Source organism: Gigantopelta aegis, chromosome 1 (assembly GCF_016097555.1).
Source record: "Gigantopelta aegis isolate Gae_Host chromosome 1, Gae_host_genome, whole genome shotgun sequence".
NCBI classification, from domain to species: Eukaryota; Metazoa; Mollusca; class Gastropoda; order Neomphalida; family Peltospiridae; genus Gigantopelta; species Gigantopelta aegis.
This window is the reverse complement of record NC_054699.1, coordinates 24,807,845-24,823,366: the sequence shown is the minus strand read 5'-3', so window position 1 is coordinate 24,823,366 and position 15,522 is coordinate 24,807,845. Positions and strand designations below refer to the sequence as shown.

The window sequence follows — 15,522 nt, the reverse complement described above, 5'->3', positions numbered from 1 at the left end:
AACAAAATATATATGAAGTACGATTTAATAATTAACTTAGAATTAGTGAATATTAAAATTCAGAGAAAGAGTTAGAGAACTTCAAAGAGAAGAAGAATGTATGAAGAGTTTCATCGCAAAACATGATGAACACCACTATACACACCCAATCCTAAAAACGTATTTATTCCAAACCACTACACACTACAGCAGTTTATCTGCAATCTGCGATATGTCCTCAGACAATCGTATCACGTTTTGCTGAAAACTGAATTTGAACTTGTGTTTGTCTACGTGTGAACAGTGTCTGAGTGGTGTTTGAACAGTGGTTTTTAATATGGCGTTTATCGCATTTTGCGATGAAACACTTCACATACTAAGTATGATTTAATAATTTTACTCAGAATTAATGAATATTAAAATGCAGGGAAAGTTATAGGACTTCAAATAATATATACACGAAGTACAGTTTAATTATTGTGTTCTGAAATTATTGAATATTAAAATACAGAAAAAGATATAGAGGACTTTAAAGAGAAGAAGAATATATTCGAAGTAGAGTTTAATTATTTTATTCTGAAATTATTGAATATTAAAATGCAGATGTTGATGAATTTCTGCCAAACAAGGGGAAAGTGTGCATTAATAACAAGGTATATTATTTCAGTTGTAAAGCACTCTCATATAAAGTGTGATGGGTCATAAGATTGACTGGTATTATTAATACATGGTATGTGCTGTCCAGACTGTGGTGGGAAAGTTAATATAAGTTAAGATCCCTTGCAGCCTTTCTATGTATGTGGTTATTCCACCTTTCCTCCAATTTACTAAACAGGCCATGTATGTGGTTATCTCACCTTTCCTCCAATTTACTAAACAGGCCATGTATGTGGTTATCTCACCTTTCCTCCAATTTACTAAACAGGCCATGTATGTGGTTATCTCACCTTTCCTCCAATTTACTAAACAGGCCATGTATGTGGTTATTTCAACTTTCCTCCAATTTACTAAACAGGCCATGTATGTGGTTATCTCAACTTTCCTCCAATTTACTAAACAGGCCATGTATGTGGTTATCTCACCTTTCCTCCAATTTACTAAACAGGCCATGTATGTGGTTATCTCAACTTTACTCCAATTTACTAAACAGGCCATGTATGTGGTTATCTCACCTTTCCTCCAATTTACTAAACAGGCCATGTATGTGGTTATCTCACCTTTCCTCCAATTTACTAAACAGGCCATGTATGTGGTTATCTCAACTTCCCCCACTGAATCACTCAAGAAAAAACTGTGTTCTAATTTTGACTTTCCCCAAATTTATCACATTTAAGCAATATGTGTGCTTATCTCAGCTTTCCCCAAATTTATCACATAAGCAATATGTGTGCTTATCTCAGCTTTCCCCAATTTATCACATAAGCAATATGTGTGCTTATCTCAGCTTTCCCCAATTTATCACATAAGCAATATGTGTGCTTATCTCAGCTTTCCCCAAATTTATCACATAAGCAATTTATGTCTACATCTCAACTTTTTTATTTTTTTTATTTTGCAAGTTTAAAAAAACCCCACTCTTCATTTGTTCTTTTCTAATAGCATACATGTGTATGTTACCAACTTTTTAATAACCAGGGAACTTTTTGTTTTCAAAATCTTGATTAGTGATATATCTAGTTAACTGAAAATTGATTAGCATTTACTGTTTAAAAGTTTTGAAACGGTGTAGCAATCTCTGAAACTTGCGTAGCGAATTGTAATACTGAACAAAATATTCCATGATAACCCAGGGGCTGGAGGTAGCCCAGTGGTAAAGCGCTCACTTGATGCGCGGTCGGTCTGGGTTCAATCCCCATTGGTGAGCTCATTGGGCTATTTCTCATTCTAGCCAGTGCACCACAACTGGTGTAACAAAGGCTGTGGTATGTACTACCCTGTCTGTGGGATGGTGTATATAAAAGATGCCTTGATGCTAATCGAAACGAGTAGCCCATGAAGTGGCAACAGCGGGTTTTCTCTCTCTTTATATCTATGTGGTCCTTAACCATATGTCTGACACCATATAACCATAAATAAAATGTGTTGAGTGCGTCGTTAAATGAAACATTTCCTTCCTTTCTTATTCATATGTCTGACGCCATATAACCGTAAATAAAATGTGTTGAGTGTGTCGTTAAATAAAACATAATTTCCTTGCATGCGATAAATGGTGTGTACTTGTGTTTTCAGAACAACATATTCCGGCAGACCCAGCGTCTGGAGGAGATGAAGTCACAAATGAACTGGGACCAGCAGGCGCTGGAGGCGTGGCTTGAGGAGTCGGCACGCAAAGACGAGGACGCCATGACGCTCCAGAAATACACACGGCAGGACGACAGCAAGATCAAGGTGGGAAGTGGGCTCCGTGGTCTAGTGGATAAGCTGCTGGACAGTCAGGCTGACGACAGTGGTTCAAATCCTGTCAAAGCTGGCTCACACATTCATTCATCTTTCTCATCTATCACCCTCTGCCTATCATTCTCATTATCTTAATATAAAACACTTTCCAATTTCTTCCACGATTTCAGTCTGTTTCAAACCTTTTCTGTCAGTTTCCTCCGACTCTGTCTTCTGAGCTGTCCACACCATTGCCTACCTGTCTCAACTTCATCCATGGGTGCTGTCTCTGTGTATTTCCCTGTACTCACCTGGCATCCTCGTCCTCTGCCACTAATAAAGCTGGTCTGACCCACGGCACTAACTACCACCGGTAGTATGGGTGCATAGTAGGTGGTTACAAGTGCCTCTTGACAATGCCAGAAGTAACTAATGAACACTCCCCGAAATGGTCAGACTAAGCCCACAGCTAAAAGCTGATGGAGAATGGCAGGTGTGGCACAGATAGCCACAAGAGACAAGCACATGTCGCGGTTGGAGAGACAAGGACTGGGATGTGGAGGTGGACAGTGAAAGAAGTTGAAAGATAGGAGGAGTTGCTAGATCGGGAAGAAATGAGATTGAATTCAAAAGAGAGAAAGGAAAGGGGGCATTGGGATAAAAAACCCCAGAAAGATCAAAGTGGGAAATATACACGGTTTTAGATTGCTCCAGAGCTGAGGCGATAGAGAGTGTGTGGCCAAAATCAGGGCTTTCTCTGCCATTTGCCATATTCGCCAAATGCAAATTTTACAAGCAACTGGCAAATTTTATTTTAATTTAGCAAAATAATTAATATAATAGACATGTATACATTTTGTTAGAAAAAACCTGTGTTTGTACAATGTTCAGTAGGTAATTTGGCGATATTTTCTGCTCACCCAGAGCTGCCCCTGAAAATAAGCAAGCCTAAATTATAGTCTTTCTTACAGGGAATGCCGTTTTCTTACTATAATGATACTTACAATGTACTACAAGTTATTTATTTCTAAGCTGATGGTTTTCTAAATTGCACACAAAAATAGTGGGGGGGTTTTAGTTCCAAAACACTTTCTTTTCTTCATATGTCAAATCAAACTGAAATTATTTACAAAACACAGTTTTCATGGAGGCTGGATAGGACTTCATGTATAAGTACAAACATGTGAACCTCAAAACCTTAAATCTCAAAATCAATGGAATGTTTAGATTTAGTGAGATTAAAATAACTTGAAACACATTTCTCTTTTGTCAGCTACTATAGCCATTACTGCACTGAAAACACCTTGGTGTTCTCAGAACAGACAAAAAACTTGTTGTGGGCAAATTAGTGAGATCTAATGCCCTAGATCTATAATATATATTATTCTCAAACTGCTTGTAGTCAATTTATTATTATAATTATTATTTTCTTGATATTTAATTTTTTTTCCATTCTCTATATTTAATTGATCTCATTCTGAAAGTTTTATATTTAAAAAAAATTCACCCAGGCCTGTCCTGCAATTGAGTACACCATATCTTTATAAATATTCAATATTTATAACCACTAAAACGTTTTAATTAGGTATTGTTTGAAATGTTTTAGTATTCCATATGTTTTGTAATCTCTTATTTTTTCCTGTAGGAGTTATCTCTACGGATGGAGAAACTAACGGACGAAGCTCGTCAAAAGAAAGTTAATCTTGATCATGAAATGACGAATACCTTGACAGCTCAGGTAAGTTGATAACAGAAATATTTTAAAATTTTAAAACATAATATTTGGCTGCCTAGGATAAACAGCAACCTTTTTTATTCTTCAGGGTTCGTAGCGGTCTTTACATTCCTTGAAAGTCATTGAATTTGAAAATGTTTTTTCTTAGGTCTTTAAAAGTCTTTAAATTCTCACAAATTATATACTTTCTGTCATGGACGGAAGGCCGGCTCTTGTGCCCACGACAGGCATGCGCTACAACAGCTTGTTCTGAATGTGCACGTACAACCCTATGACCTGACCTGACCCAGCCAAAGGAATGATATCTTTTACAGCTGCATGAACTTGATATTTTTCCAGTTAAAAGGTTTAACCTGTCATGATACATGTAAAAAACAACAACAATTTCTTGCCATGGACAGCAACATAAACAAAATGATTTGATATTTTTTATCGCATTCTATTTTCTTTGACTGCTGTGTGAAAGTGGCAGGTAAAAGTCTTTCAAAGTCTTTCAATTTGTTTAGTCTTTAAGGCTGTGAACCCTGTTCTTGAGAAATGCAATAAGGGATGCTTTGCTAGGATTGATTCGTTATGTTTTACATGAACTGTAACTTATATTATGCTTTAAAAATGCATAACCGATGTATGTGAAAAAAAAATCATTTGACAAATTGTGCAGTTTCTACAGGCCTGAGTATCTCTTAGTGATTATACAGCTGTTGAAAAAAAAACAGTTTTTGAAAACTGGACATAGGTCAAGTATTTGTTTTGTGTGTGTTGCGGCACGTGAAACACAATGCAAACATACACGGTAAAACTCTGTTACATGGAAACAGACGTTCATAAAGTGTTGGGGTGGGGCGTAGCTCAGTGGTACAGCATTCGCCTGATGCGCAGTCGATCCCATCGGTGGGCCTGTTGGGTTATTTCTCGTTTTAGCCAGTGCTCCACAACTGGTGTAACAAAGGCCGTGATATGTATTATCCTGTCTGTGGGATGGTGCATATAAAAGATCCCTTGCTGCTAATCGAAAAGAGCAGCCCATGAAGTAGCGACAGCAGATTCCCTCTCAATATCTGTGTGGTCCTTAACCATATGTCCTATGCCATATAACCATGAATAAAATGTGAGTGCATCGTTAAATAAAACATATCCTTTGTTCCTTCATAAAGTGTTAGTTTGAGATGCAATCTATCATAGAACTGATGCCCTATTGGCTTTTCACACAAAAACATTAATAAAAATGAAATTAAATTTGGTGGCAATCATGACTGACAAGGGTGGGTTGTGGCCCAGTGGTAACCCACAGTCGGTCTGGGATCGATTCCCGTCGGTGGGCCCATTGGACTATTTCTCGTTGTAATGGTGTTGTTAAACAAAACAAACTTATTTTTTTCATGACTGACAAATGTAAATTGTTTCGGTAAACACACACTGATTACTGACACAAGTTTAACGTAAATGTTTTGTTAACTGTATTTACTGATGAGTGTAAAATGTGTGTGTGTTTAAATTGAGTTTACTGATGAGTTTAATATGTGTGTGTGTTTAGATTGAGTTTACTGATGAATGCAATACGTGTGTGTGTTTAGATTGAGTTTACTAATGAGTGTAATACGTGTGTGTGTTTAGATTGAGTTTACTGATGAGTGTAATATGTGTGTGTGTGTTTAGATTGAGTTTAATGATGAGCATAATATGTGTGTCTGTTTAGATTGAGCTTGACAAGACTGCCGAAGATTTCCGCAAGGCTCACTCGGAGCGGCAGGAGCTGATCTGCCAATGGGAGTACACAATCGACCAGATGCAGCGCAGAGATAAGGAGATGGACTTACTGGCCGCCGTAAGTAGCTCATCCAGCTAGGTGCAGAGCCATGCATGTCACCAGGGTGGGGTTGAGGGGAAGCTAATTTAATTTTTTTTTGTAGTTCTTTGCTTTGAAAATAACTTACCCCGGTTCCACCAGTTGGTGAAGTCAAGAGGTTGGGCCCAAGGTGGGCATGCCTGAACCTTCAGTGGATATGGGCATGACAAAGAGTTCCCAGTCCTAGTTCGAAAATAAAATGTGATATAAGCCATGAAATATACTATTTGTATTGTAAACACCAAAGCTTTCAAATTAGTTTAAAAAAAATTGAAGACACACAATATTGCTCACCTGTGATTTTATTGGTGAGAGAGTTATCTCCCATATCAAACATAATAATATATTTTTCTCCTTGGGGTAATTTAAGGGGTGGGGTTGGGGACAGCGGTTTATGTTTTTCTCTGTACACAAAATACCCTATAGATTTTCATTTTAACGTAACCTGACCTCAAACAGTTGGCATTTTTTTTACATAGGAAGATTTTAAGCCATCCCATTGGCTGTTGGGATGTCTGATCACTTCATTGTTCCAGGGGGAAATGCCAGTAGTTTGGGATCATGTAAAGTATTCATGAAAAGAGAAAACGATCCCAAGTTTTCTACAATTTGTATTGTAAATAAAACATTTTGTATTATAAATTAAGGCTTCTAGATTATGGTAGCCCCACTCCCATAACTAGTGATATTCAATGGTGGGCTAGTAAATAACTACTACTGCCATGCCTGATGTCTAGTGAAATATTTTTTGGTCAAATGTTGCAGTTACGTCTATTTTGTAAATATGAATATTCTGCCCCCACCCCAAGCCCCCAATGTTAATGTTATTGAAGCTGTATCTCCCTCTTTAGGTGACATATCTGATTATTACAGTAACTATTATTTAGTAAAATTGTATTAACTACAGCTAGTGAATTTTTAACCATGGCTAGTAAATTTTTAAAATCATTGATCCCATGGCTAGTGGATTTTATAAAAATTCTAAAAACCCTGTTAGAAATAAAACATTTTGTATTATTAATAACACATTTTGTATTTGATTGCAGCAACTGGCCCGCGTGAAGCTGGACGTCCGCCGACATGAGGACATCATTAAGGAGAAGCGACAGTTTTTGGAGAACGAGATCGAGAACAACACGGAACAGGAGAAGAAGATCTCGATGGCCGAGAGAACGTCGGCAAAGATCCGTCTTGAGTTCAATGAGGCGGACACAGCAAGAATCCAGTTCCATGATGAGGTAGACATTTAGACATTATGGGGTAGAATGTAATGCAGTGATAGAGCACTCACCTGAGATGATGCTAAACAAACATTCCTTTCCCATAGGTGCAGGACATATCCAAGTGGTGAAGTGCACGCCTGATGCACGGTCGGTTTAGGATCGATCCCCGTCAGTTGGCCCATTGGGTTATTTCTAACTCCAGCCAGTGCACCATGACTGGTATATCAAAGGTCGTGGTATGTGCTATCCTGTATGTGGGATGGTGCATATAAAAGATCCCTTGCTACTGATAGAAAAATGTAGCGGGTTTCCTCTCTATGACTATGTTAAAATGACCATATGTTTGACATCCAATAACCGATGATTAATAAATCAGTGTGCTCTAGTGGTGTCGTTAAACAAAACAAACTTCTTCGTTTCCCGTATTGTTTACTTTGGTACAGATATGTCCAGGCATTGAAATATGTGCAGTGTCTGCAGGGCTTGACCTTAGTGGTAGCCCGGATGTTTTGGCTACCCATTTGTGCCTCGGGCTACCAGATATCTAAACCCAGTAGTCTGCCGGGCTACTAGATTTGTGGCACATCCAGTTACTCTGCAATCAACAAGGCGCTGAAACACCTAAAACCCCCACCTAAAGCAACATGTTTAAATAAAAGTAAACGATTTTGCTTTTTTCTCTCTCTTTTTTAAATTTATTAAAATTATGGGGCTACCAATTTTTACTGAGGGCTACCAGATTTTATAACCTGGTAGCCCGGTGGGCTACCACTGAAAAAAGTTACGGTCAAGGCCTGTGTCTGGTAGCCCTTGTACACTAAATTACCACAAAACATTAGCCTAATAAACTATGGGTTGGAACACATTATGAATTTGCTTCCAAAAAGCAATGGTATCTGTGTTGATCTCAGAAGTGGAGATGTTGAGATATATATCAGCAGTGTTAGATACATTATGGTGAATTCAGATAGGAAAAGGCAGGATACAGATGACAATGTTCTGAAATCAATCTTATAGTAGTAAAAAAACATGAAATAAATCAGTTTAAGACAAATTTGACATGGACATTGATACTGTTACTGAAATGGTATTACGTCACAGAAGGACATCATTCTAGAAGAGTCATGAAAAGATTATAAAATTCATTAATAAAAATAAATTGAAAACCATATACAGGAATAACTTACATCATAAAATTACTTTTATTCTCATCTCACTACATTTTAGAATTGAGAACCTTATTTTTTTCATTGCTGTGTTGAAAGTTTTCTGTTAATTCATTACCTCTAATGAAATGTATTTAATGTTATTTCTGTTCCCTCCAGCTTGATGCTCTGAAAAGGATGGTGGATCGTACAGCAACAGACCTGGAAGCAACACGGTCTCAAGTAACACATTTGAGGAAAGATGTACAAGAAAAGTCTCTACGGTAAGTCTATCTTGTTACTTTTGCAAATCATACAACAGGTTGTACCATATACTGTAGGGAACAAGGTGTGGCAGGTCTAGAGTGCTAGTCTGTAGTGTAAAGGGTTGTGGGATCAAAACCCCACTCTTCTGAATATACTTGTCTTGGAACTTTGCCCTTGTATTCCGTTTAAACTAATGTAGTTTTGTAGGAGGCAGGTGGAGCTACCATGCATAACAAATTTCTTAATTAACTCATTTTGAGTGAAGTTTTAATAATTTTGGTGTCGGACATTTTTATAAATCAAAGATGCCAACAGAATAAATGCAACATTCTATCAAAAATATATTAGAGAACTTTGACTCTTAAAGACATTTAAACATGCCCCCTGCTAACAAGGCTTTTAATGAATAAAACTGGATATTAATTACTTTTTCTTGCTTAGAATATAATTTAATGTTTGTACAGCATGTGTTTCTGATATTTCTAATGTTTATAGTAGCCTAGCTTAAACAGGATTTTATTTTTAAATGTACAGAATTATTGAAGTCAAAATCTACTTTGAGCTGCTAATTTGAATTTGTGGATCTGGTGTTGACCACTTTTGAAATATGCCTTCATAGCCTGTGTGGTAGGCACTTTATGTGGGTTATGGTTGATGTGGGCAAGGCCTGTAATAGCCGTTGACTAAACATGTGCTGGGGTGTCTGAACAAACCTTTGCGATGGGACGTAGCCCAGTGGTAAAACGCTCGCTTGATCCCCGTTGGTGGGCCCATTGGGCTCTTTCTCGTTCCAGCCAGTGCACCACAACTGGTATATCATAGACTGTGATATGTACTATCCTGTCTGTGGGATGGTGCATATAAAAGATCCCTTGCTACTAATGAAACAATGTAGCGGATGTCCTCTCTCTATGACTGTCCAAAATTACCATATGTTTGACATCCAATAGCCGATGATTAATAAACCAATGTACTCAATGGTGTTGTTAAAAAAAAAAAATCTCGCTCCAGCCAGTGCTCGACAACTGGTGTAACAAAGGCCGTGGTATGTGCTATCCTGTCTATGGGATGGTGCATATAAAAGATCCCTTGCTGCTAATCGAAAAGAATAGCACATGAAGTGGTGACGGCGGGTTTCCTCTCTCAATATCTGTGTGGTCCTTAATCATATGTCCAACGCCATATAACCGTGGTGTCGTTAAAAAAACCCCCAAAAACCCCAAAACCTAAACCTTCCTTTCTTCTCTGTTGCCAGACTGCAGCACGACAAGGACCTGAACGTGGCGCTGCTGGAGAAGCTGAAATTGGCGTCGGACTCGAGCCTATCGGCCGAGGAGCGCGCCAAGCGGATGGAGGACATCCTGTCCGAGGAGGAGCACCAGCAGTGGGCCATCGAGGCCGACCTCAAGAACCTCCGCGACATGCAGTTCAAGAAGACACAGGAGCTACATGACTACCGCGTCCACGAGAAGAACATAGAGGCCGAGATACAGGTAGGTAGTGGTTGTTGTCACAGTAACGGTAGAACCTGTAGAGACATACAGGTAGGTAGTCATTGTTGTCACGGTAACGGTAGAACCTCCATGACATGCAGTTCAGGAAGACACAGGAGCTACACGACTACTGGGTCCATGAGAAGAACGTAGAGGCCAAGATACAGGTAGGTGGTGGTGGTTGTCACAGTAATGGTAGAACCTGTAGAGAGATGCAGGTAGGTGGTGGTGGTTGTTGTCGTGGTAACGGTAGAACCTCCGTGACATGCAGTTCAGGAAGATGCAGGAGCTACGCGACTACCGCGTCCATGAGAAGAACGTAGAAGTTGAGATAAGGTAGGTGGTGGTTGTTGTCACGGTAATGGTAGAACCTCCGCGACATGCAGTTCAGGGAGACACAGGAGCTACACGACTATCACATCCACGAGAATAACGTAGAGGCCAAGATACAGGTAGGTGGTCGTTGTTGTCATGGTAACGGTAGAACCTGTAGAGACATACAGGTAGGTAGTCATTGTTGTCACGGTATTGGTAGAACCTCTGCGACATGCAGTTCAGGAAGATGCAGGAGCTACACGACTACTGCATCCACGAGAAGAATGTAGAGGCCAAGATACAGTTGTTGTTGTAACGGTAGAACCTGTAGAGAGGTGCAGGTAGGTGGTGGTTGTTGTCATGGTAACGGTAGAACCTGTAGAGACATACAGGTAGGTGGTGGTTGTCGTGGTAATGGTAGAACCTGTAGAGACATAAAGGTAAGTGGTGGTTGTCATGGTAATGGTAGTACCTGTAGAGACATGCCGTTCAGACACAGGAGAGCCAGAGATACACATAAGTTGTTGTAGCAACAGTAGCTTTTATGTCATAATATTGTTGTCATCCATCAATATCTTTTTTTTTTGCCTTTGGAGAGACAAGGACTGGGATGTGGAGATGGACAGCAAAAGAAGTTGAACGATAGAAGTTGCCAGATGGGGAAGAAATGAGAGAGAATTCAAAGGAGATAAAGGAAAGGAGGCACTATGTGTGGGGGGGAGACTTTTATTTATTTTGTTTATAATAAATTTAAATTACAGTTTGTGATATATATATTTTTGTTAATTCCAGGGCAGTCATGCAGCAGGGCGCAATCTGAACAGTAAGATCGGCAAACTGGACCACGACTCACTGAAACAGCAGGAAATTATATACAACCAGGTAGAGTGGGTCACACAAACTAGAGCCCAGTTTACAAAGCCTGCTTTTGTCTTACATACATGGAACTACATGCATATGTCTTTACAATGCTTTAACACATACGTTTAAGCAAAACAGGCATTGTAAAATTCGGCCCTTATTGTCATTTAGTTAATGAAATGATTTCATTCCACTGTTGTGCAAGATTACTCCAGGGCCCAATTTCACAAAACATTGTAAGCCTAGTTTTGCATGTAAACATAAATCTACGACTAAACCACAGTTTGTATTACTATTATACATGTACGACAAATATAGTTCAAAGTACACATATTTCTTTTGTCCTTAAAATGCTCCATCTTCTGTAATGATTTAATTTTCTTTGTGAAATAGATGCCAAACACTTGTACATGTCTGCCCGGTATAACTGCTAGTTGCAGACGTGAACTTACGATGTTTTGTGAAATAGGCCCCTGATATTTAGAATGAACTAAACAATTGTTGTCACATGCATCGGAAGAAAATGAATCCTTAGGGAAAAAATTTAATGTTCCTGCACAGTGCATATTCTTTGTATTGCTCCTGTCACTGTGGAAACAGTACTGAATCCAGGATTTCTGCCAGAGGGTAAAACGGGTATGGTGCTATACCCAAATGTTTTTGCAGATTTGTTTTTTTAATTTAATTACTCTTATCATTACTGTATGATTTTCTTAACCCTAACCCTAAACTTAACCCATTTTCTTTCTGGGGGAGCTCCCCCCCCCATACTGGTTGACTGGTTGCATTCAATTCCATAGCACCATACCCCAGAATTTCTTTCTGGCAGAAACTGCTGAATCGGACATAATATGTTTTTATACAAATGTCAAATAATTTTCAATATTTGCTAAAGATAAATTTCAGTTATATTTTTATCAGGTGGTTAAGACTTATAAGATAAACATCAGTTGTTGTGTGTTTTCTTCTTGTTGAGAAGTAATCAGTGACTTGCAGAACAGATGAGGAAAATGAAACCTAAGAAATACGACTGCTTTGATTATTATTGACTGATCGGTAAAGAATATTATTATCTATTGTTACTACTACATGTAGTCCAATGCAACGGAAACCAATGACGTCTTGGGTCTGAATGAATGAGACTCCGTTTTTTTTTTCTTTCTTTTTTTAATGTCCAATTTTCGTCAGCCTTCAGTTTCGTGTGGAATTTATTTTCACAAATTATATTCAGATGCAAAAAACGCGAAATAAATTCCACTTGAATTTATTTTTATTTTACAGTATATCATTAAAATAACACTATCTTGTATCCCGACTAAAACAAAATAATATAGTTTTAATGAAAATAGTATTAACAATAATGAGTTCAGTGTATGCATGAATTATTAGTCCCCTAGGGGTCCAACCGGAGGGGACTATAGGTTTTATCTCTGTCTGTCTATCATGTACTGTTACAGATCACGTTTGACTTGCATGGTGATTTAACCATTTTTGACAGAATTATGGCCCTTGAACTTAGGCGATAAGAAAAATTCGTAGGTTCGGTAGGAGACATGTATTGCTTTAGCAGTAATCTTAGAATGAGTGTTATTTTCTGTTTTAACAGTGATGAGTTCAGTGTATGCATGGATGATTATTTTCTGTTTCAGGACTTTGCCATCCAACAACTGGAACGAAGAATAAACCGCATGCACGGAGAGCGAAGCAACGAGGAGAAAATCCATCTGGAGACACGAATCGAGGAACTCACTAACGAACTGGACGACAAAAACCTGACGTACACTCTACTGAACGTCCAGCTCAAGAGACTGCAGGTTCGTGACACTAGAGATAGACTTAGGGGAGGATAACTTCAGCAACTGTCAGGAAATAACGCTTTAATATGTTCCACAGCTTAGAAAGTTATAAATGTTTTAAAAAATGTTATTGGGTGAAGAAATTAAATCTCTGAGGCATCCATGGACCCTAAAACTACTAGAGCTGATAATAATGGTGTAACTGATAAGTATTTTCGAAAATGGTCTAATAATAAATCATAAATCATTGACTTGAAATCTTTTGACTTCAGAAGAAGGGTGTAACAGGGGTCGAAATTGGCTGAAATTCCTGCCAGCAATTCGGTCTAGCAAGCTACAAAACCTGCCAGACCAAACCTGATGATGAAGTATAAACAAATAATGATTGTTGGGTCTGATAGGACGGCAGGCCTATGATGATGTTGACCAACAAAAACTGGTCGTAATGCCAGTATTTCGACTACTGTATAGAGAATATTACACGACTTTCAGTTTAATACTATTTTTATGAACAAGTACATTAGAAAATGGTATCTAGCGAGCGAAAGCAAGCTAGATGCCATTTTGTAATGTACGAGTTCATACAAATGGTATTAAACTGAAAGGAGGCTAGTCTTTTATTTTTTACCTACATATAATTATTGCTTAGAATTCATCGAACAAAAGTAAACATTCAGAGCAGCTGGTGTTCGAGTGACAGCATAGGCTCCGCCCATAATCGAGGTTAATGACCTAGATGTTGATTTCACAAATAGTTTATTTGACGGAGCTTTTAAAACGAGCTATTTTGACTGGTTTCCGAAATGGTCATTCTTTTTAACATGAAGTGCATAAACCAGTTTGCCGAATGTTTTTTTGGCTGAGAGGCGCTGCTTTCAATAAGAAATGTACAAAATCTTACGTCACATTGTGTTGACCCCATTCTCCCTTAATGTGCTGTTGGCCAATCGCATTAGCATTTATATCCCAACTTTAAGAAAAATGGTATTTCACAATGTGACATACAATTTTGTTATTAAACTCCGTTATCTCTTACAGGTATATAATAAATAGAGGATAATACATGAGAGGCCGTTCGATACCATTTATCTTACAACAGGTGGTTTTAAAATGTATATAACAAGCGAATGTGAGTTTGGTACGTTTTTAAACAACGAGTTGTAAGATAAATGTTATCTAACGGACACTCGTGTATTATTCTATTTCTTACATCTCCTCAAAAACCAGGTTTTAAGCAAATTTTAACATCTTTTTCGACTAAAAGTTCTTTACAGCCTTTGCACTTGTAGTTAACTTACGGGTTACAGACAAATTATTGTCATATTGACTATACATCACAGTGTAATCAATTTTGATCGTGCTGTTTTTTCTTTGAATGTATGACATTGGTGACCTGGTCATCACCTATCAAAAATAAGAAATTGATGTTCTCACCAACGGGTGTGTAAGAAAAATTATTATTATTACAGTTATTGTATTAACATGAAAGCTGTTCTCAATTCTGGACATACAGTTGATCTGCATGTCACGGACATTATGTCTGAGCTGTAGTTTAATAAAAGCACAACTTAAGTGATGATTGGGTATAGCATAGCATAAACCCTAAGCATAACAAATCATTACACTTGCGGACTAATAGACTGATTAAACAACTAAACATAGATGCAATTCAACAAGTATTAATTTCTTCAAGTTGGTAGAACCCTTGCCTGAGGTGCTTGCGTCACAAGGTCAAACCCTCTTGGTGGACCCATTGGGTTTTGACTCGTCATTATGGTATGTCAAAAGCTATGTGCTGTCTTGTCTATAAAAATGAAAATAATAGATTCCTTGCTGCTAATGGGGAAAATATACAGGGATGTGAGAGCTATGTGGAAACGTGGAAATGTGCTTTTCCATTTCGTCAAAACCCCCCAAAACCCCCCAAAACCATGATGTTCAATACTGTTGACCACACAAGGTTCATTTGCATGTTTTCACAGTTTCAAGTTTAGATTTGTTAGCATTGAATGCAATTTTTGGCAGTTCCAGGGGTTGCAAACACCAGTTTTCCTATAGGGGCCCTTGAGTGGCCCCTGGCCCCCGGCCGCAGTAAGCTTTTTTGTTCCAGCCCCTCTCACATCCCTGAATATAGAAAGTTTTCTCAGAATTACTAAATGTTTGACATTTAATAGCTGATGAATAATTAACAAATGCTCCAGTGTTGTTTTTAAACAAAACAAACATTACAGTGACTGTTTATTATTTTAGTTTGTACAAGCTGACATTTGTTTGTGATTTAGGATGACATTCGGCGAGTGACTCGTGACCTGGAGATCAGCACGAGTGAGAAGGATGACTTGACGAGTAAGATTGAGGAACTGAATCTGTTCAACGACAACTCGGAGCGAAAACTCCGACAGATGATCCTCACCAAACAGGTGAGAACCGACACAGCAGACACTGTCTGTGATGATCACCGGGTTTTAGCCAATGTATTTTTCGTG

At 38.3% G+C, this 15,522-nt stretch overlaps 1 protein-coding gene across 1 annotated transcript in view; it reads left to right on the top strand.

The window, feature by feature from the left end:
- The window catches only part of LOC121372663 (coiled-coil domain-containing protein 39-like), a 36,705-nt gene that overhangs the window by 4,848 nt on the left and 16,335 nt on the right, over positions 1–15,522 (top strand). Inside the window, exons 4-12 of the mRNA XM_041499112.1 lie at positions 2,209–2,367; positions 4,001–4,093; positions 5,787–5,915; positions 6,983–7,174; positions 8,485–8,588; positions 9,827–10,064; positions 11,172–11,261; positions 12,890–13,054; positions 15,319–15,456. Coding sequence (XP_041355046.1) covers positions 2,209–2,367; positions 4,001–4,093; positions 5,787–5,915; positions 6,983–7,174; positions 8,485–8,588; positions 9,827–10,064; positions 11,172–11,261; positions 12,890–13,054; positions 15,319–15,456 — 1,308 coding nt within the window. The remainder of the gene's footprint in view (positions 1–2,208; positions 2,368–4,000; positions 4,094–5,786; positions 5,916–6,982; positions 7,175–8,484; positions 8,589–9,826; positions 10,065–11,171; positions 11,262–12,889; positions 13,055–15,318; positions 15,457–15,522) is intronic.